Genomic DNA, 21,213 nt, shown 5'->3' on the forward strand with positions numbered 1-21,213 from the left:
TTTTGCATCAACATGCATTTTTTTGGACAATAAGAAATATAAATCTCTGCTGTCTGGATTTATTGAGTGTCTGCAATCCTGAAATCAAACTTTTTACGAAGGACAGGGGAAAATTATGAGCAAAATCAGGGAAGGTCTGTGAAATCAGAGACAGTGACAGGTATGCATTACTCCTCAGTGAGGTAAATAAAAGTGGCTTACACCTGCTGCTGTTTAACAGCTGCCAAACACCAGTCACTGATCTGGTGTGGCTGTACCAGTCTTGCACAGTGTATTGCTGTTTGCTGAAATAAGTACAAAAGTAGTATTGCCATGGCTTATGCTGGTGTGTGTGTAAAAAATAACTGATTTTTATCTTTGACACACCCAATAATGCCATGTCACATGCATTATTTTTCTGGGTATCAGTAAAAAAAATGCAGCTAACAAGTAATTATATTTCAAAAGTAAGGCATAAACTGTTATCACAGAACACTCAGACACTTAGATCTTCTAGTAGTCTGGTGACCCCCCAATCCCCAGACTGTATAGCTGAAGGCTCTCCCTTATTCTTCATTGACTGTGAGGGGCCCCACAAAAGCTGTTGCTGATTGGAGGAAAAATGAGGAGAAAAAAATGTATTAATTTTCTGATTATACTCTTTGACCTTAACGGGGCTATGATATGTCCCTGTTAAGGATAAAGCTGATAATGGCCTCTGCTCTCAACAGTACCAACCCTAAAACCAGCCCTGCTCAAATGAGTATGTATAAAAAGCTGCTGTAGGTTGAGGGGCTTGAAATTGTTGATTACATTAATTTTTATCATAGTCAAACCTTAGAGGTGTGCAAAGGATGTCAATATAGCTTGTGTTTTGGCGGAAGACAGTATGGTCATTGTTTCTTTTACTTTTCTGAGTGATCTCAGAGGTGTACAAAGGTTACTGTAGCGTGTGTAGGGGCAGTGTACTGTCTAGGACAAAAAAGTAGAATACATTACTGTAATCATTATTTTTTCACTTTCCTCACAATCACACATCAGGCATTTATACAAATGGCTGCTTTGAAGGTTGGGGTGAGGAGTGAGGAGGCATATTATGTATATGTATGTCAGCAGTCAGTTGAAATACATGACTGTGGCAATTTGAACCTTTGCTTTCATCCCAATCTAACACGAGAAGGATCTAGAGGCAGTGACTGTCTTTTTTAAGGGGTTATTGAGGCAGGCAGTATTCACAGCTAGGACCTGTTTATCCCTACAACTGGACTGTTTGCTTATTGTGAGCTACTGTTTTGTCAGCTTTGAACATTAAGCCTTGGGTACAACTTATGTTCTTCCTTGAAAGAAAAGAAAAATAAGACTGAAACTCTTCTCTTACGAGTTTTGTTTAACCCACAATTGGATTAAAAGGCTAGGAAAATGCTCTGAAATGCATCCTAGAGCATCTATAGCTTTTTTGGACCCTGGTTTATTTGAGTTATTTCTTAAATGACTATTACAGTCTGTCTTGGTTAGGGAAGGTGTGTTGAAAGAATGCAAGGAAAACTAAAACTCAACAGCAACAGTGAATTTCTTTCCTTAATCATAATTTCTGTTCAAGATATCATTGGATGAAAAGGTTGTGTAAAAAGACAAAAAAAAAATTTAAATACAATTCAGAGCATATAGAAAGTTATGGCATTGAAAAAGCTGAAGAGTAAAATGTAAGAAAAAAGTAATGAGCATAGTATGGGGAGCCCAGGATGGGGAGAAGCAGAGTGGAGGACTGGAGTGTGTGTGTCTGTGTTTGTGTGTGTGTGGGAAAGGCTGAAAGATTAGGCTTAGGGTGCCATTTCAGCCAAGTCCAGACCTGTACATAGAGTTGTAATATATCATTTTTGCAACTAAATGCCAGTAACTGTGAATGTCCCATTGTGAGAATTGCCAACACAGTGTTCTACACAGGCCTGTTGTAATGTAAGAGCATTGTGACTACAGTTTACTCTGTGCGTACTACTCCTAGAACTCTGCAGCATGAGCTAAAAGGTTGATTAGGAGGGGTGGCTGTGACAAGGTGATAGTTAGACTGGAAGTGCCTAGGGGGCCCCCAAATTGACATTTGCTGGAGGCCCCCAAAATGCTAACTGGCCCTGATTTGCCCCATCATATTTTTTTTCAGGTTTGTAATGCATCTTACCCAATTCTTGAACCCAACTTGTAGAATCTCCCTTCCAAGCAGCACTATTGTCCTAAATGTGAGCAGGACTTTCCCTTGCTAGGAAGCATTGAATTGAATTCACTGAACTGAGTCTCAGTGAATCTCATTTTGATGCATTGAGACCAGATGAAATGACGTTCATTAAACTGAATGGGAACCATATATGAATGCAAACTTCTCTGAATCACAAAAACATGATGAAATGCCATCATCTGCATCAACCATCAAAAATAAATTAACACACAAAAATATATATCTGTAAATATACACACACCAATGGTGCTTTACAACCATACCTCTCAACTGCAATGATTTAGGCATAACACTATATTTATACTCCATTTTAGCCTTGCTCCTCATAGATTTATGATGTTCCTCATAATGTCAGACCTGCTTATGGGTACATATTTTATTAAATACATAAACTAAGCATACATAAAGATTCACTGCCACAAGCTACAAAGGGTCAGTTATATAAAGACTGTCTATTGTGAAAAATAAGAAAGTACTTATTTTTCTGACATTTTGCTATGAGTTTTAAAGGTCAGTGCTATGATTTTTAATGCTTGGAGGTTGAGAACTATGTTTAGGACATAAGGACTACATCTTATACCTTAACTGATGCTTCTGCTATGGATGTTTAATTGTTCAATGAAGTGCTAGAAAGTTTATATGAAATTGAATGCTGTAATGTGTAACTCTGATACGGTTGTTGATGCACATGATGTGAAAAAGCCATTTTGAGAATTAGTGCTCTTTATGGCATGCAGTTTAATAATAGTGTATTGCAAAAGTTTTAAAATACCTATCTGAAGGTCCACCAGTTCAAGTCTCTTCATTTTTACTTCAAAAAGTAAAGCAAGTAGCCATATTTGGAAATGGGACAGGACTAATAATTTAAATGAACAGCTGGCTGTCCGTGCATGAACTATGAGTAAAAGGACATGTATGGTTTGTTATCAGTCTTTACAGAGAGTTAGTTGTAGCACAGCTTAATATCTGAAAGACTGTTAGGTCAGCAGACATCTTTATAGTTGCCCAATGCTAGTTGAATTTATTAGTAATAGGAGTCAGGGTGGGAGAATGCACCATAGACACTTTGAACAACGTTGATTTGCAGGAAACTGCATGCACTTTTCTTGTTTGAGTGAAGGGAAAGGAGCCAACGGTGAAGGGGTAAATAGAGAGTAAACACTGTACAAGTGTGCTAAAATGGAGTGCATACTTGGCTCTGTTTATGAAAAGAAGGACTCATTGTATGTGAATGATGAACAATGTGAATGAACTTAATAGCCCACTTCTACCATGGGCTGCACAGTGGAAATGAATCACACTTCCTGCTTCACATTATCTTGGACTGTACTGTAACAGGATGTAAGATGGCTAACTATGTCATATTATTCTGTTCATGGAGTAGAAGTGAGAGATCTTGATAATAAAGTGCAGAACCTCTCACTTACAGGTCACTTTAATGTTTTTTAACAACCACTCTGAAATTCAAGGGTAAAGTCAACAATTCAATTTAAACTGGGTAGGTGCTCAACCCTCTTCACCCTGTGGATTTGGCAACTTTGTCTTCAGCCCTCCTTTTTATACACTGCTGATTAGCAATGTTAACCAACAAACATATGAGAACTTACTATAGTTAATACAACAAGGTCCCTGCCTTTCTTAAAGGAGTTAAAGTAATAGTAGTTTTGTTTACAAAAAAGTTACCAAATCTATTTTATATACAGTTTTTTGGTCTGTATCACTTCATCGAAGCGACTAACCGTCGAATCCCTATTCATCAAATTTAATCCATCAAAACCTAAATCCATCAAAAGTTCATTTACGCAAATTTTTTTCCAAGGAAAAAACTAGAGGGCCAACCTAGTGACCGTCACAAGAACCACATTATTTAAAACCCATCCAGGTGGGGGGCTGTGCCCCCACCCCCCCTAACTAAATATACAAGATTCTGAGATTGCACTACAGTGGGGAAAAGGGCAAATTCCCAGTGATGGACAGCTAGCTTTTTCCCTGGGAAAAAATGTGCATAAATGAACATTCAACAGATTTAGCTTTTAGTGGATTAAGTTCAGTGAATAGTGTCAAAGGAAAAAAACTTCAAAGACCAATACACGTAAGGTTCAGGTTAAGGCACTTTAATTCTTGCAGCAAGGAGACAAAAACATGCATGCAAAAATACAGAGTTTGTCTAACTAAAATCAGGAAGTGAAGCCATTCTTATACTATTCTTACAAGACATTGCCTACTGAAGCTGACGTAGTAAATCACAAGTTTACAGTATTGTTTTTCACAGCAGATGTTGCTCATGATTTTCTGCTGATATGACATAACACTTCTAGATTCATGAGAAAACTTTGGAAAAATAACATGGCCTTGGAGACCGGCAGCTTGTTGCAATTATTTCTACTGTGCTGTGTTACATTTCAAGGTACTCTACTCATTCGAGCACAAAGCAATCACAGATTATAGTTCATATTCTTCAAGCGGTCTTTGTTCCACTTTATCTATCCTTCCTGCAGCTGGTTATGTTCTCATAACACAGACAGGGCTAATTGTCTAAGTTTAATAACATTATAGAAAGCAGTATTGTTCTATTCATTATTTTCCTAATCAAGCAGAAAACCATCTGCTTCTCAGTACATTTCCTAAGACATAAACAAGATTTTAGCTGCGCTGACAAAATACAAGGTCAGAAAGCATTTGCCATTAATATGGATTTGTTCAGCATAAAGCAGAATAAATATATTAACCCTTTTGGGCTTCTAAAAAGGCACTAATGCACACATATTAATACATATTTTTCTAACAAATGGGAATTCGGGAGTTAGTTGCGTTGACAAAGTGTTATAGATCCGAGTATTTACAGTGCTATTATTTATATTCTATTCTGACAATTTCACTTCCTTTTGACATGTTACCTGATGAGAATTACCACACTGTTCTACATTAACCCTGCCCACCACCACCAACAACTTGAAACCCTTGATGTTCTTCAAATGGATCACTGCTGCCATAGCATTAGCGATATGGGTTATATCCTGCTAAGTATATAACAGCAGGCCAGCTTTTAAAGTTTTCAGGACACCTTCCACACCCTCAAACTGTTAGTCAGCTTGAGCTGAGCTAAAGCCAGGTTTGGGCACCATGCCCTTCTGAGCTTTCCTGCCAAAGAGCACTCCTCTTGCTAGCTTTTGAGGATGGACAGTTGGCTGACACAATTCCATTGCCTGGTAGATATATTCCCTTCAAGGAAAAAAACTTTCACTTTACTTTTTATGATACAAATTGTACTTTTTATGTGAAAAAATAATTTTAAAGGTAGGAAAAAGTGTTTTTACTGACTGCCATCTGACTTTTAATTATTTTAAATTGGAGCATCACTGTTTTACTTTTATGGTCTAACTTTACACTACTTTTTCTGTGATTAAAAGTTGTGTTATTTTATTTTTCATGCTGTGGTAATGGTTTAAAGTGTTTTTATTGTATTTTGAAAGGGGAACTTTTTTTTTGTAATTAACCTGTTCTACTGATTATTACTCAAAAAAATCAAAAAAGTATATTTCCAACCAGTAAGCAAAACAGAAAAAAGTCCAATCTTTCCATGGTGAAGAAAACAGTATTTAATAAATCCATTAACAGGCAAAATAAGCACTTTTGTCTTGAGCGCAAGACTTCATCAGGTGCCATTTTTAAAAAAACAACTCATATATAATCACAAACAATTAATTAAAACACTTCATAAATTGAATAATTGCATAAGTTAATTAAATAAAATTAGGTTTTTTAAAAGACACACAGATTCACTGCTAAAAAAACATGTGAATGAGCCCTTTTCTTTAGTCCTCACAAAGGTAAAATGTATGTGTGTCAGTGTTTTTGTAATGGGTGTAGGAAAATGGTTTATACTTGTGAAGCTTTCAAAAATAGTACAGGTTTAATAGAAATATATTCGTTAAGTCCTGGGTAGATACCAGATTTAAGCCTAAGCTGCCACCTAAGCTCTCTGTTCAGTAATATATTTCTAATGTCCCCTCCTCTGGATTTGTTTCTTACAATGTCTATAATCCCAAACTTAAAAATACTAGGGGAAACACAGTCTAGGGTATGCTTATATAAAGCATGTATCTCTTTTTTGGACTTGATGTCGTATAGGTGTTCATATATCCTGTCTTTCAAAGCCCTCTCCGTTTTCCCTATGTAAAATGCTGTGCATCCCTCACACACAGCCAAATAAACTAACATCCTAGTGCTAGTGTTGCAATTACCTTTACAAAAATGCACACAGCTTTTCAAGCAATTTTGTAAATGTCAAAAACTTTCCTTAATTATGTAGGGACAATATCTGCATCTTCCTTAAGTATTTGTACTTTGTTTGTCTTTAACATTTCTAGCGTCTACCTGCTCAAATTCACTTTTCAAGTTTCTACCAGTTCTATAAGAAAAGGTGGGCCCATCTCCCACAATTTCTTTTAGTTCTTTGCTAACTTTAAACATACTCCAATTTGCCCTTGTGATGTTTATAAAGGGCCCAGTAAAACCAGTGAACTCCACTACACATGCTGTAGAGCATGTGTAGTGGAGTTCTACTGATTATTACTGCCAGGCTTCCCCAGGAATCAAGCATCTTTTTGCACTTAACCATGGAACAACCTACCAGCTCCTTGGTTCTTCTTTATTCCAGCCACATAAAGAAGAAGATTATTAAACAACCTTTTCCATTACAGCGGATTGCTAAAGTACCTCAGTTGCAGATGGGTGACTCTGCTGTAGCCATTACTGGTTCCTCAGTCAATTCATCTTTAAACTTAGCTCGCTCTGGTGTAACCCAAACAGCCGCCATGGATCAGGGGTTAGCTACATCCTCTGTGGCTGTTGGATTGTCCTTAGTGGGCAAGTGAGATCCAGTCTTGTCAGTTTTGGGAGAAGGGGCAAGGAATGCTAGTCTGCCTAGTCAGATTGCTGTTTATCGCTAAAGAATATTTTCATAGCAAAAGTGGTTATGCTTCTTCAGAAATTCCTGTAAAAAAAGAAGTTACATCTTAGACATGTTTCTTCTATTGTCTCTGTCATTTTTGACAGGAGTGATTTATTGGGCTTACCTCAGGTTTAGTTCATGCTCTTGATTCTGCCAGTTTAGCTGTTTCCAGTAAAAGAAAACTAGATTCTTCATTTTCTGAAATTATTCAAGTTCTTTTTTAAACAGGAAACATCTTTAGTGAATTATCGCTTACGACATAGGCAACCTTACAAAATGAAAACAAACCATACTAACATATTTTCAGTTGCAAACATTATATACCATATATAATCTTCTAAACAGTTATTGTCAATTGAACATTACATAGCTCATTTAATTCCTGCCTTGCATTAAACCTCATTCCTCCTCCAAAACATTATTATGCATGTATTGTTCCCACAATTCTCATTTTTTTTCTCCTACTCTTTTCTAAAGATCCCACGTCAGGTTATTTTGTCTCTGTTACTATATTCACCACTTCTGGTATGGTTGGTTTAGTCTTTGATTTGCATATTCTAATAATTGTTTTTTTTTTTTTTGCAGCCACCAGAATTAAACACAGCAAGGCCTTACTATGTCTAGGCAATACCAATTCTGTATCACAGCTCAAAAAGATCATTTCTTTAGTTACACCAGCTTACTCACCCAGTATTTCTGCCAGAGTAGTCTACAGGAATTTTTAAAGCCTACCAACTCATTACACTCCCAAAAAATATGCTCCCCATTACCTCTTCCTTCCCTATCACACCTCCAACATTTTCAGTCTACCTGAGGAAAAGTTCTTTGGAGTCTGCTTGGGGTATATAAATACCTATACAAACACATCCAAGCAAAAATCCTAAATCTTCTACAATTTGTTGCATATTTGGGAGTCATACATATATTCTCCCATTGTTTCTTTGGGAATTGCTTATCCAGTCTCTGTTCCCAATCCATTCTAATGTCATTTGATTGATTACTATAGTTATCATGCAGTATTTATATGCGTTACTAATTATCCCTTATTAAACACAAACTTCTGTTCTAGATTCTATTAAAAACTCTTACCAGCGCTGGTTCTTTCACTTAGGGATTACCCTGTTCCTTTCCTGATATCAATCCCTGATAAGAAAGGCAATCTTTAGCCTTCAGTCCAAATGTATTCTTGGCCTCTTACCATTCTATTACTTTTCCGTCTCTAATTATTTCCAACCAATACCTTAGTTCCTTTGCCAGCTTTCTCCAGTAAATTCCATCCCTCTCTTGCCTATTCTCTGTACTCTTATTTGCAGTCATCCCTATCAGCAGAATCACCTTTCTCCACTCCCCTGTTGATTTAGTTCTTAGAATACATTCTTCTACCTTTTGAATATAATATTCTATATGGTTATTGTTATTCTCCTTAAGGATCTGCATCCAAAATCCCAGTCTCTACTTATTTCTTGAGCTTCCCTGTTTCATCATCATCCCTTCCCATGTTGAATTATAGAATTCTTGTGCTATGTATAGGAGCCTTAACTGTGCAGCTCTGAAATACCTCTTCAAATCAGGTAATCTCAAACTACTTTGTTCAATTGGAAGGATTAACTTAGCCCACTTGACTCTTGCACTCTTATCCTCCCAGATAAAATCCTATAAACTCTTTATTATTTGCTATCCACAGCTTCTCCTTTGGTTGATAAAAATGTACCTGACCTGTCTATAAAACCCAGACCTATGCATAAAACTAAAGGAACTAAGAGGTTTAAGCTCTTGAACCACAAAATGATTATGAAGAGAGAGAACTCTGTTTTATCTTCTAGGATTTCTGATTCAAATTCTGAGGAGAATGTGGCTTTGGCCAGTCACTTTGAAGGATTCTCTTTCTCTGAAACTGTTTCCAGAATGAATCAATTGTTTCGGTGGGAACATAATGATACTGCACAGTACTTAAAGAAGTATTATGATTTGTTACAATTGAGTTTCAACAATTCTAAGAGTTGTAAGAACTTGTTTTTGCCATGGTAACCATAGAATGCTAATAATAGGTGTACTGCATGGCATAGCAGATATGTGTTGTTTATATCCTTTTACCAGACAGTCAATGTATAAGTGACAGGTTATCACTTATAGAGAGAGACACAAGAGTGATGAAGGAAATTGTCTGGGGTGTATGAGTATCACCTCTATGAGCAATGAACAGAGCAACAGGGGTATGGCAAATTCAACTTCTTTAGTGAATGTGGGCTGCACAACATTGTACAATTATTAGCCAGCAAAAATGAAATAATTTCCTATTGTTCATTAGAAACTGAAGACCATTTTAATACTAGGTCATCCATTAAGATAGAACAATTGCAAAACCTCAGAATGCCAAAGGAAAACTGCACTAGTTTGCCAAGTAAATGTATTAAAGCAACCTCCTTAAATTTAGCAGAGAAAAATGGTTAATGCTGCTGTAACTAATTGAAAGGTTAAATTGTTTTCCTAACCCTCCTCCCAAAAAAGAACAAAGATGGTATGAAATTTCTAATTTTGAAATCATTCCTAATCTTGGATTAACGAATAGTACCTTTAATAACAGTTTTATTTTTGTTTAGGGTGGTCACAAATGGTTACATTCTACTAGGCCCATCAAGGAAGCCACCACTGTTACAATGGCATGGGACACAGTAAGTACAATTTCATTTCTCTTCTAGTTTGGGACACAGATACCATAAATTGTATTTTGATTTATCAAATTTAATTTCATTGCTACTTGAGCTTGAGATATCAAAATGATATTCAGTTTTAGATGTCATTTAGATATTATCTGTATAAGACTATCCATTTATATTCTTATGGAGATTTTATTACATTCTCTTTTTAAACTATATTTTAATCTAAACTAAAAATAAGACAAGAACAAGCCAGTAAGTAAGCAAAACTGACATCCTTTATTTATGTAATCTTCAGGTGAGCACTTTTCTCTGAAGAGTATGCAATTAACTACTTAGCTGACCATTCTCCGAAGGTCTGTCCCTTAGTCACTAGTTTTGGCTGTTTTTGTTGTTTATACATAAAAGTATGTATTTTCATAATGGTCCAGTTTTTTTCATGAATATTTCAGTGAGTGTTACTGGCAAAATTCTTTATCAAATTTCCTTATAATGGACTCCTTTCCCCAAAGACCAATGAACAGCTGCATTGTGAATTTTAATAAAAAGATTAATGCTTAATGTCATTTTTATGTTTCTGCATATACAAATAATAAAAAATAAATTTTATACAGAAATGCATATTATTTTTGTATGAAATCACACAATTATATATTTCTGTTTTTGAAAACATGTATTTATTGTAATTTGATAAATAAAAGCTACCTGTTTGTTTTCAGCTCACTCACTTGAAAATGTTGTATCCTATCAATTTGCAAAGCCCATGTTGACCCCAATTCCAGTCTAAATTCAAATAACAAGAGTCTCTCTACTGCTTCAGAATATTCTTATTAAATTTTCAAGTTGAGACCTCTGGGTAATACCACATTTTATTTTGTTTTGCTCAGTCTAATAACTTTTATAAAAAGTTCACAACAGAATTTCAAATATGTGCATGCCTGTCCGAGCATGCAAAATATGTATATTTTGCTGTAACATAGATAAAATGACAAAAACATAATATTTTATTATAAAAGGGTATTATTTTTCTTTGTATGTCATAAGAACACACTAGTCATAAAATTCAGGTATTTATTGAGGTTTGGTGGCCTGAAAATGCAAAATATAAATACTTTTGAGCTGAGTGGCAAAACAGCGCCCAAATAGCTATGTACAACTACTGGTGGTACACAGTATAAATGTTAGTTCATAGAACCAACACTGGATGCAGTATGAAACAAACCAAGCAACGCTGATACTGAACAAGTATTTAATAAAACGGAGCTTTCAAGTCAAACAAACCCTTCATCATTGTATAAAATACTAACATATACTAACCATATTTATGCTATCAAAAATCACACAGCCATTAATTATTCAATTAAACAATCAAATCCTAGTTAAGAACAATAGTTTTAAAAGCACAGGTCTCTATTTCAAACACATTTGTTTATATCTTAATACAGGTTTTAAAGAAACAGCCTGATTTAAACCTGGTGATTCATTAGCACAAAAGTGTATTATCCATTGATATTCCTTCATCTCAAGCTTATTATTTAAATCTCCCCCTTGTATGTCCTTATATACTCTATCACCCCTAAAAGAGAATTTATGTGCATTTCTATATATATATTAATATGCATGGCCAGGGAATTAGTATCAATCTTTCTCCTTATTTATGAGTGGTGCTCAGTTATTCTTTACTTTGGTTTTCCGGTGGATTTTCCAACATAAAATACCTGACATCTATTACAGGTAGCCAGGTATGTTATATTCATTGTAACACTTGTTGCTGAACCAGAAAATATATAGTTTTTCCCTAGTTATTAGATGTTGAAAAATATTATTTTTATTAATAACATCACAGCAACTATAGTTGTAGCAGGGAATGGTACCTGATTTAACTGCTGTTACCCCACCATTCTTGACACACATATCTTTGTAACATAGCTTCTGTTTTAAATTCTGACAATTTCTATATGAGAAGCTAGGTTTTATGCCAACTATAGGACATAACTCTGGTAAAGATGTTAATATACACCAGTTGTTATTAATAATCCTTCTTACCTCAGAAGTAGCTCTGTTATATGTTGTAACAAACTATAGCTTACCTATATCTAAATTTATATCAGTAATTACAGAAGATGCTTTCATTGTGTTCATAGAGAAATAATATATTATAGCTCCTCTCTATAAGTCTACTAATCCTAACAAACTGGGCTTTGGTGACACCACAACATCCAGAAAATTTGCAGGATGAACTTGATGTATTCTTAAATTATTTGAATAATAGCACTGATTTTTTACGTTTCTCTATGACATGTTCAGAGACTAGTATTAATTTTCTGGATGTGAGAATTTCATTTGATGGGACTGACATTCAAACTACTGTTTATAAAAAATCCACACAGGAGTAAATTTCTTCATTGAAGCAGTATGCATGCCCCGCATGTGTTTGAGTGTCACCAAAGCACAGTTTGTTAGGATTAGTAGACTTCATACTTCTATAGAAGAAAGTAAGAAACAAATGCAGGAACTGAAGGATGAATTTATAAACAGGGGCTACAATAGTGAGTCCATGGACATGGAAATTGAGTATGTTCTGGGCTGCAGGGAAGACAGTACAAAACCTTATTTCTCTATGAACACAATGGAAGCATCTTCTGTAATTACTGATACAAATTTAGATATAGGTAAGCTACGGTTTGTTACAAAATATAATAAAGCTACTTCTGAGGTAAGAAGGATTATTAATAACAACTGGTGTATATTAACATCTTTACCTGAGTTATGTCCCATAGTTGCCACAAAACCTAGTTTTTCATATAGAAATTGTCAGAATTTAAAACAGAAGCTATGTTACAAAGATATGTGTCAAGAATGGTGGGGTAACAGCAGTTAAATCAGGCACCATTCCCTGCTACAACCGTAGCTGTTATGATGTTATTAATAACAGTAATATTTTTCAACATCCAGTAACTAGGAAGAACTATATATTTTCTGATTCAGCAACATGTGTTACAACAAATATAATATACCTGGCTACCTGTAATAGATGTCAGGCATTTTATGTTGGAAAATCCACCAGAAAACTGAAGGAAAGAATAATTGAGCAACACTCAGAAATAAGGAGAAAGACTGATATTAATTCCTTGGCCAAGCATACTAATATATATATGGAAATGCACATAAATTCTCTTTTAGGGTGATAGATAATAGTATATAAGGATATACGAGGGGGAGATTTAAATAATAAGCTTGAGATAAAGGAATAGCAATGGATAATATGCTTTTGTGCGGATCTATCACCTGGTTTAAATCAGACTGTTTCTTTAAAACCTGTATTAAGATATAAACAATTGTGTTTGAAATAGAGACCTGTGCTTTTAAAACTATTGATAAGTTGTCTATCTTGCCTTCATTCTTGCTGGTTGGGTTTGGAGCCGATCCTTGGCTCCGACTCAGCCATCTTCAAAAGCTCGAGGCCACCCCATATCCCATGATGCCTGGTGCTAGATACCCAGATCTCGTTTGCCGCTTCTGCTGCGAGGTTGTCTTACTGGCTCAGGTCGGATATTTTCATTATTTATCCTTTTTGATAAAAATTATTAGGCTTCTTAGTGTAGATTGTTAATAGTAGTTGCAACCTTTCTCTATATATACTTGTTGTATTCTATAATTCCTTCTTGATCCTTCCCCTATCCCTTTAGAAAACTCATTTTAGTTAGTTTTCCCCTCCCCCCTTCACTTTCTTCTCATAGGTAGCCATTTAAATTAGAGGCTAACCTTTTTTCCTTTTCTCTATATAAAAAAAAAAAAAGTAGCTTTTACCTAGTTAGTTTTATTTAGCTTGTAAGTAGAATATTGTGAGTATTCTTGCTGTGTTTTGGGTGTTATAACTTTAGTGTATTGTCCTTGGTATTCTATTTTTTTCAGGGATGTCCAAGGATACCAAGGTGCCCAGATTCAAGAAGTGTGACTCATGCTGTCAGAAGATGTCTCTGACAGATGGTCACACTTCTTGTGTCTATTGTCTGGGCGCCGTGCACCTGCAGGACTCTTGTTCAGTTTGCCATGCCTTCAGCCCAAGAGTCCTGCAGGAGCATAAAAATAAGTTAATCCTATGGGGTTTTCTTAAGCAGGATTCACCGGCTAAGGCTCAGCCTGTGAAGGCCTCTAAGCCACCTAAATCTTCGGCCCCCAGTTTGGAGCCGTCGATGGGTGAAGCTGTTCCTTCAGCCTCGTTTCTGGCCAGAACCGATTTACCTGTCTCCCAGTCGGTTCCGACTCTCTCTTCGGAGCCGTCAGGGAGTCAAAAGAGATCTAGGTCTCCCTCCCTGGAGTCGATATGCTCAGCTCCGAGGTCTCCTCTGCTCCAGTTGGATCACAGTCATCAGTCCCACTCTTCTCGGTCCTCAAGACTATCAGATCATGGTGTGGAGAGAGTGGTCAGTAGGCTGTTAAAATCACAGGCCCTAGCAAAAATGCTGTCCAGCCCCCCCCATCAGGTGTCTGCTCCATCCATGTCTGCAGTTATTCCTCCTCCGACTCCTCCCTTGAGCTCGGAGCCAGAGTTCATTGGGGTACGAGTCGTGGAACCATCGGCACCGATACCTTCTCCTTTGGTTCCGTCGTCGGCTCTGATCACTTCCTTGATACCGTCCTTGGAAGGATCTGGACGCCGAGACTCCCTCGTCTGCTCCGAGGGGACGAGTGGCATCGGACCCTTGTCCAACCCCGTTCTCCCCCTCAGAGCTTCGGCGCAGGTGAGCTCAGCTCCTACATCAGCTTCAGAGCCATCCCCCTCGGTGCAGAGAGGGATTCCAGTCTCTTCGGAACTGGAGCCTTCTTGGCATCCGAGCAGGGACGCCTTCGAGGTCATGAGGAGTGTGCTGGCCCCTGCGTCAGCCCCACGATCATCCCCATCGGCTCCTCCCACTGTGGTGCCTGCGTCTGCCTCTGCCCCTCCTCCAGACCCCAAGCGTGGGGAACCAACACTCCAGGGCACCCCCTTGGGTGTATCTTCCTCTTCCGAGGCCTCCCCTGATCATTCAGAGGAGCCACCTCGTAAGAGGAAATGCAAGAGGAAGCATGTTGACTCCCCTGAGTCTGTCACATCAGATACCGACTTAGAGGATTTGGAAGGGTCCATGAGATCCCCCTCTGAAGATGTCTCCTTCTCAGACATCCTTGAGATGCTTAGGCAGAGGGGGAACTGGACTACCATAAGCCCCTCCGAGGATGAGTCGGTGTTCCTGGATGCGTTTGGATCCCGACCTTCCACCTCCTGGGTGTCTCCGCCTTTCGACCCACTGATGTCTGTGGTGGCCTGGAAGGCGTGGTCAGCTCCAGACACAGTGGAACCGACCCCCAGAAGACCCACTAAATTCATAACTGCACCACAGGATAAAAAATGTTTGACCAAAGGGTGTCCCTGTTGATGCCATGGTGGTAGTGGCGGCCACAAAGAAGGAGTTGGCTGAAACTTCTTCATCTGTCCATCCCCCTAACAAGGAGTCCAGGATGATGGACAGATATGGGAAGCAGATGTTCTCTTCAGCGACCTTTTCTATGAGGTCTCTGAATTATTTGTGCCACTTTACCTGCCTTCAAAGGGATCTCCTTAAAGAGCTTGGAGATGTCCTCCAAGATCCATCAGCTGAGGGGGCCCAGGCTAAGGCAGCCTCCCAGCTGGCAACTCTTAATTCAGTGGTGAACTCCTCCATGAGGCTTGTTTCCTATGTAGCTGATGGTGTGAGTAGAGCCGTGGGTACAGGTATTGCTCTAAGGAGACACGCTTGGATGCGGCTTTGTAACTTTGTGGAACCTTTCACAGCATCTTTCACCAACACCCCTTTTGATGATTCCTCTCTTTTTGGATCACAGGTGAAGGACACCCTTACCAGGTGTGAGCAGGAAGGCAAGACTCTCTCTGCTGTGGGAGTCCGTTTTTCCACTCCTTCCAGACCATATCCCAAGGGTCAGAAGAGTGGAAAGATGTGGTTCCATAAATCCCAGGGAGCCTTGCCGGACACGTGGTGAGTTCCCATCCAGGGGCAGAGGATGGAACAATAATAGATGCTACCATCGTGGCAGAGGAGGTCCGCAAAACCAGGGCAGCAGAGAATCCTTCTCTGAGAAGCCCTTCCAGCATCCCTGAAGGGTTGCCCGACTGCCCACCTCTGGAGGCAGTCAGTGGAAGATTATCGCTGTACCCAAGAGCCTGGCAAGACATAACACAAGACAAATGGGTACAGTCGGTCATATCCGGAGGCTACAGAATACCCTTTGTTCGCACTCCCGTAGTGTTAAACAAGTCCCTTCCAGATGTTCCACCCAATCTAAGGGATCAAGCAGTACAAGAAATTTCAGAACTGCTAAGAAAAAGGGCCATCCAGCAAGTCCCAGCAGACCAGCAAGGATCCGGAATTTACTCAAGGTTCTTTTTGGTACCAAAAAAGACAGGGGATTGGAGACTCATTCTGGATCTCAGCAGACTGAACAGGTCTGTACAAAGAACGAAGTTTCGGATGGTCACGCTACAGTCCATTATGCCCTTTCTGGGTCAGGACAATTGGATGTGCTCTATAGATCTTCATTATGCGTACTACCATGTCAAAATGGACAGATGCTCCAGAAGATTCCTTCGCTTCCGGCTGGGAGCCAGCCATTACCAGTTCAGAGCTCTGCCCTTTGGTCTCAACACAGCCCCCAGGGTGTCCACCAAATGTATGGCAGTAGTTACCACTCACCTGAGACGGCAAGGATTCCAGGTGTTTCCATATCTAGACTACTGGCTACTTACTGCTATCACCAGGCATCACCTTCGGCGAGCCAGAGACTACACTATAGTGTCTTGCTCCAGACTAGGTATCTCAATAAATTTCAAAAAGTCTGCATTGTTGCCCTGTCAGCCTATCACCTTTAGAGGCGCAAATGACAGGGTATTAGTGATTCGTCAACATGTACAGGTCTTATTAGCATGCAAAATAATTGAAGCCAGGTTCGTCCTCCAAACTCTGGGTCTCATGGCAGCAGTGATCATACTTGTTCCTCTAGCTCGTTTTCATATGAGGATTCTCCAGTGGCTGCTTTTCACCCAATGGTTCTTCCAGCAGTTTCCCATGGTCCCACACGATTATGATCACAGAAGCATGCAAAAAGCACCTTGCATGGTGGATGGTCTCCACATCAGTGCCCCTGGGCAGACCATTTGTACTTCCTCCCCAGTTGCTACGGTTATCACGGACGCTTCCCTGATCGGGTGGGGGGGCATTATCAGGGCAGGACAGTCCAAGGCACCTGGCAACCTCACAAGTACCACCTGCATATAAATGTCTTAGAGATGAGCCGTGCTTTTAGCGTTGCAAGCTCTTCAGGACTCTCTTCCTACCAGGACCACTGCAATTCAAACGGACAATATGTCGGTAGTGTGGTACATCAACAAGCAGGGCGGAACCAAGTCCTACCCCCTATGTCGAGATGCACTCAGACTCTGGCAGTGGGCAATCTCTTCCCAACGGTTTTTGATCGCAACGCACATCCCTGGGAAGTCCAACGTCATAGCAGATAGGCTGAGCAGAGCAATTCTCATGCCTCACGAGTGGTCTCTGAATCAAATAGTTGCAGACCAAATATTCCACAAATGGGGTCAGCCTTGCTGCGACCTTTTTGCCACCCCGTTCAACAGCAAGTGCAACAATTTTTTCTCTCTCCTTCCACTTCCCGGACATTCCCCCAGAGACGCTCTAGTCCACAATTGGCCTCAGGGACATCTTTATGCATTCCCTCCATTTCCCCTTATTCCGAAACTAATACAGAAAGCTACCGTTTTGGGCAGCAAAATGATCCGCATTGCTCCTTACTGGCCTCGACAAATATAGTTCGCGTTCCTGCATCATCATCTTCTCGAGCAGCCTTGGACTCCGGACCTAGTTCCAGACCTTCTGATCCATCAATCGGGCAGGCTGCACCAATCCCTGCAATCTCTCCAGCTCACTGCTTGGTTGCTCCACTTCCAACCTTAGCCAGGCTTCCAGATATCTCCCCCTCTGTGCGCGAAATTATTTTATCATCGCACAAGTCTACCACCAGAAAAACTTATGCTAGTAAATGGAAATGTTTTTCTTCCTGGGCAGAGACTAAGAGTATAGACCCCTTTTCAGCCCCTATACACCACATTTTGGAATTTCTTGTGGAACTCTTTCATTCTGGGTCCGCTTCCACTACAGTTAGAGTTCAGTTAGCTGCAATTTCAAATTTTAACATTGGCCTGTTGAGAAATAATATGTCGCATAAGCTATTTAAAGCCTTTCTCAAAGGGACCACTCTGCTCAGGCCTCCAGTGAGAGATCCTTCACCTCCATGAGATCTAAATTTGAATGTGAGAGTGTTCGATCTCGTCGTTTGTTCTTACACCTGGGTTCGGAGCCGATCCTCGGCTCCGTGTCGGCCGCTTGCAAGCTCTGCATTGAGAAGAAGCTCGAGACCAACCTAACTCCCACAATCCCCCTCTGCCTTTACCTCAGATCTAGTTTGCCGCTGCAGCGTTCGCATCACTTTGATGAGCTCGAGCAACCTTAAGCTAAGATTTATATTTTTTCTTATATTTCTTAAGAAATTTTCTTAAAAATATTATCTAGTGACTGTGTGTGTGTGTATTTATAGTGTTTCGAGGAATCCTCGGTTCCATATAAAGTTATTTTAACTTTATTAGAGTTTTCCCTCGGGGCCTAACCCCACTATAGTTACTGGATTGACTATTGGATTGACCTTTTTACCGGATTTGACTAAACTTACTGGATTAGACATACTACTGGATTTGACTTTTATTAAATTTGACCTTGTTACTTTAATAAGATGTCTGAGAAAGCTAAGTCGGGCTTTAAACGTTGCCAATGTGGGCAAAAGATGTCAGTGACTGATAACCATAGTTCCTGCGTCTACTGTCTTGGCCCTCTCCATCTGCAAGAAGACTGTTCAATTTGTCATTCTTTCAGTGGAAGGGTCATGACAGATAGGCAGGAAACTTATGGATAGGGTCTTTAAAATCTACCTTTCAAGAGGCTCTGGATGCATCAGACCAGGCATCCAAATCCTCGAAGGAATCGAAGACGTCGGAGCCCAGGTCATCGGCTCCGAGCTCTTCAGTTAAAGTTCGATCACTGGTTCCACAGACTTCGGGGCCGAGTGTTGAACTTTTGTCAGTATCCGAGCCTCGAGTCTTGGAACCGGTGACGGAGCTCCCTCCACCGACACTGTTGAGGTCGGCTCCGTCTTCGATTCCTTCGACGCGCTCTTCCAGACCCCTCTCCGACACCGATGTAGACCGCGTGGTGCAGAAACTAATGGAGAATACGGCCTTATCCAAACTCATCTCTGTCTCCTCCCAGTTGGTGTCGAGACTCGAAGGCCTACCCTTATCTCCATCTGTTCCTCCTCCGAAACCTATCCAGTCTTCGGAGCCGGAAGAGGCTGATCTGCTGATTGTGGAGCCCTCGGTGCCAGAACCGTCCTTCTCTCGGTCGGCGCCGTTCACCTCGACTCCATCGGATCCAGTACCGGAGTCTCGGAGCCAAAGATCCATCCTTGGTTCCGGGACCGAGAGTCGGACCGATGTTTGTTCCGACTCTCCCTCTCGGGCCTCGGCTCGGATCGACTCGGCTCCGTCCTGGGTCGATGCCTTCGTGCCTGTCTCGGGATTCTTCCCATTTCCTCGAACCGGAGATACCTCGACTCAGGACCCGGGGGCCTTCGACCTCATGAGGAAGGTGTTGTCTACCCAGACAACCAAATCAGCAGAGATAGCTTCTCCTCCCCATAAAGGACCGTTATCCTCCTCTGCACCCACGGCTACATCTAAGCGTCGAGCACCTGTGTCTCAGCCACCCCTGGAGGGTGCCCCCTCTTCCTCGGAGGCTTCTTCGGATGCTCCCACCGAAGATGTTCCGAGGAAAAGATTGTGTAAGAGGAGACACTTAGATTCTCCACAAGAATCATTGATATCAGACACTGACTTGGATGAGTCAGAAGGGTCCCCAAAGTCACCCTCAGAGGATGTCTCCTTTTCTGACATCCTGGAGATCCTAAAGCAGAGAGGTGATTGGCAAGCCCTCCCCCCTTCTGAGGATGAGTCAGTTTTGCTGAAGGCATTCGGTGCTCGCCCTTCCTCCTCCTGGGTCACTCCGCCCTTCGATGAGTTGATGGAGCTGATTGCTCGGCGTGGGAGACGCCTGACACGGTGGAGCCAGTCCCTAGAAAGCCTAACAAGTATATTACTGCCCCTCAGGATAAGGCTTATCTGACAAAGGGAGTGCCAGTGGACGCTATGGTGGTGGCAGCGGCCATGAAAAAGGAGATGTCTGAATCTTCCTCTTCTGTCCATCTGCCTAACAAAGATTCTAGGACGATGGACAGGTATGGGAAGCGCATTTTTAGTTCAGTGGCTTTTTCTATGCAATCCCTGAACTACTTGACTCACTTCACACGACTACAGAGGGATCTAATCAAAGAGTTGGGAGATACCCTCCAGGGTACTACAGATGCTGCTATTTCAGAAAAAGTTACGGCACATCTCAATACCCTTACATCCATTGTAAACTCGTCCATGAGGCTGATCTCATCGCAGCTGAAGGATCGAGTAGGGCAGCAGCTTCAGTGATTGCTCTTAGACAATCCTGGATGCGCTTATGTTCTTTTGGAAGCCTTCAAGTCTTCCTTTACTAACGCCCATTTGATGGTGCCACTCTCTTTGGCCCTAAAGTAAAGGAGACCCTTACCCGGTGTGAGCAGGAGGGAAAGACTCTGTCTGCTGTCGGAGTCCGTTTTTCCACCCCATCCAGACCGCACCCCAAAGGGCAACGTGGTGGAAAAATGTGGTTTCGGAAACCCCAAGGATCTTTCCCAGGCACACAGGGTGATGCCCCCTCTAGAGGCAGAGGAGGAGGCAGAGGTGGAAGACGCCGCCCTGGCGGCAGAGGGGGTCCGCAAAACCAAGGTGACAGGGATACACCCCCTGGAAAACCTTTCCAGCACTCCTGAGAGGAGGCCCGACTGTCCTGCTCTGGAGGCAGTCGGGGGTCGCTTAGCTTTATACCCTCAGGCCTGGCAAAATCTTACATCAGACAACTGGGTAAAAAGCGTTGTTACCAGAGGCTATAGAATACCCTTCCTATTGCCCCCAATTCCAAAGAAAAGACTCCCAGATGGTACCGCCCCATCTGCGAGACCCTGCAGCTATAGAAATTTCAAAGCTGCTAGAAAAAAGAGTCATCCAACCAGTCCCGGTGGACCAAAGAGGATTCGGAACTTACTCAAGGTTCTTTTTAGTTCCAAAGAAGACAGGGGACTGGAGGCCGATCCTGGACCTAAGCAACCTCAATACCTTCGTCAAGAAAGAAAAGTTCCGAATGGTC

General features: G+C 40.8%; 1 protein-coding gene across 1 annotated transcript in view; it reads left to right on the forward strand.

Moving 5' to 3' along the window:
• EFCAB6 (EF-hand calcium binding domain 6) overlaps positions 1-21,213 on the forward strand; it is a 3,527,179-nt gene that overhangs the window by 1,729,632 nt on the left and 1,776,334 nt on the right. The window contains exon 13 of the mRNA XM_044088493.1: positions 9,764-9,835. Within this exon, the coding sequence (XP_043944428.1) occupies positions 9,764-9,835 (72 nt within the window). The remainder of the gene's footprint in view (positions 1-9,763; positions 9,836-21,213) is intronic.

This window comes from Protopterus annectens, chromosome 11.part0 (assembly GCF_019279795.1).
Source record: "Protopterus annectens isolate FY-2018-M chromosome 11.part0, PAN1.0, whole genome shotgun sequence".
NCBI lineage: Eukaryota > Metazoa > Chordata > Ceratodontiformes > Protopteridae > Protopterus > Protopterus annectens.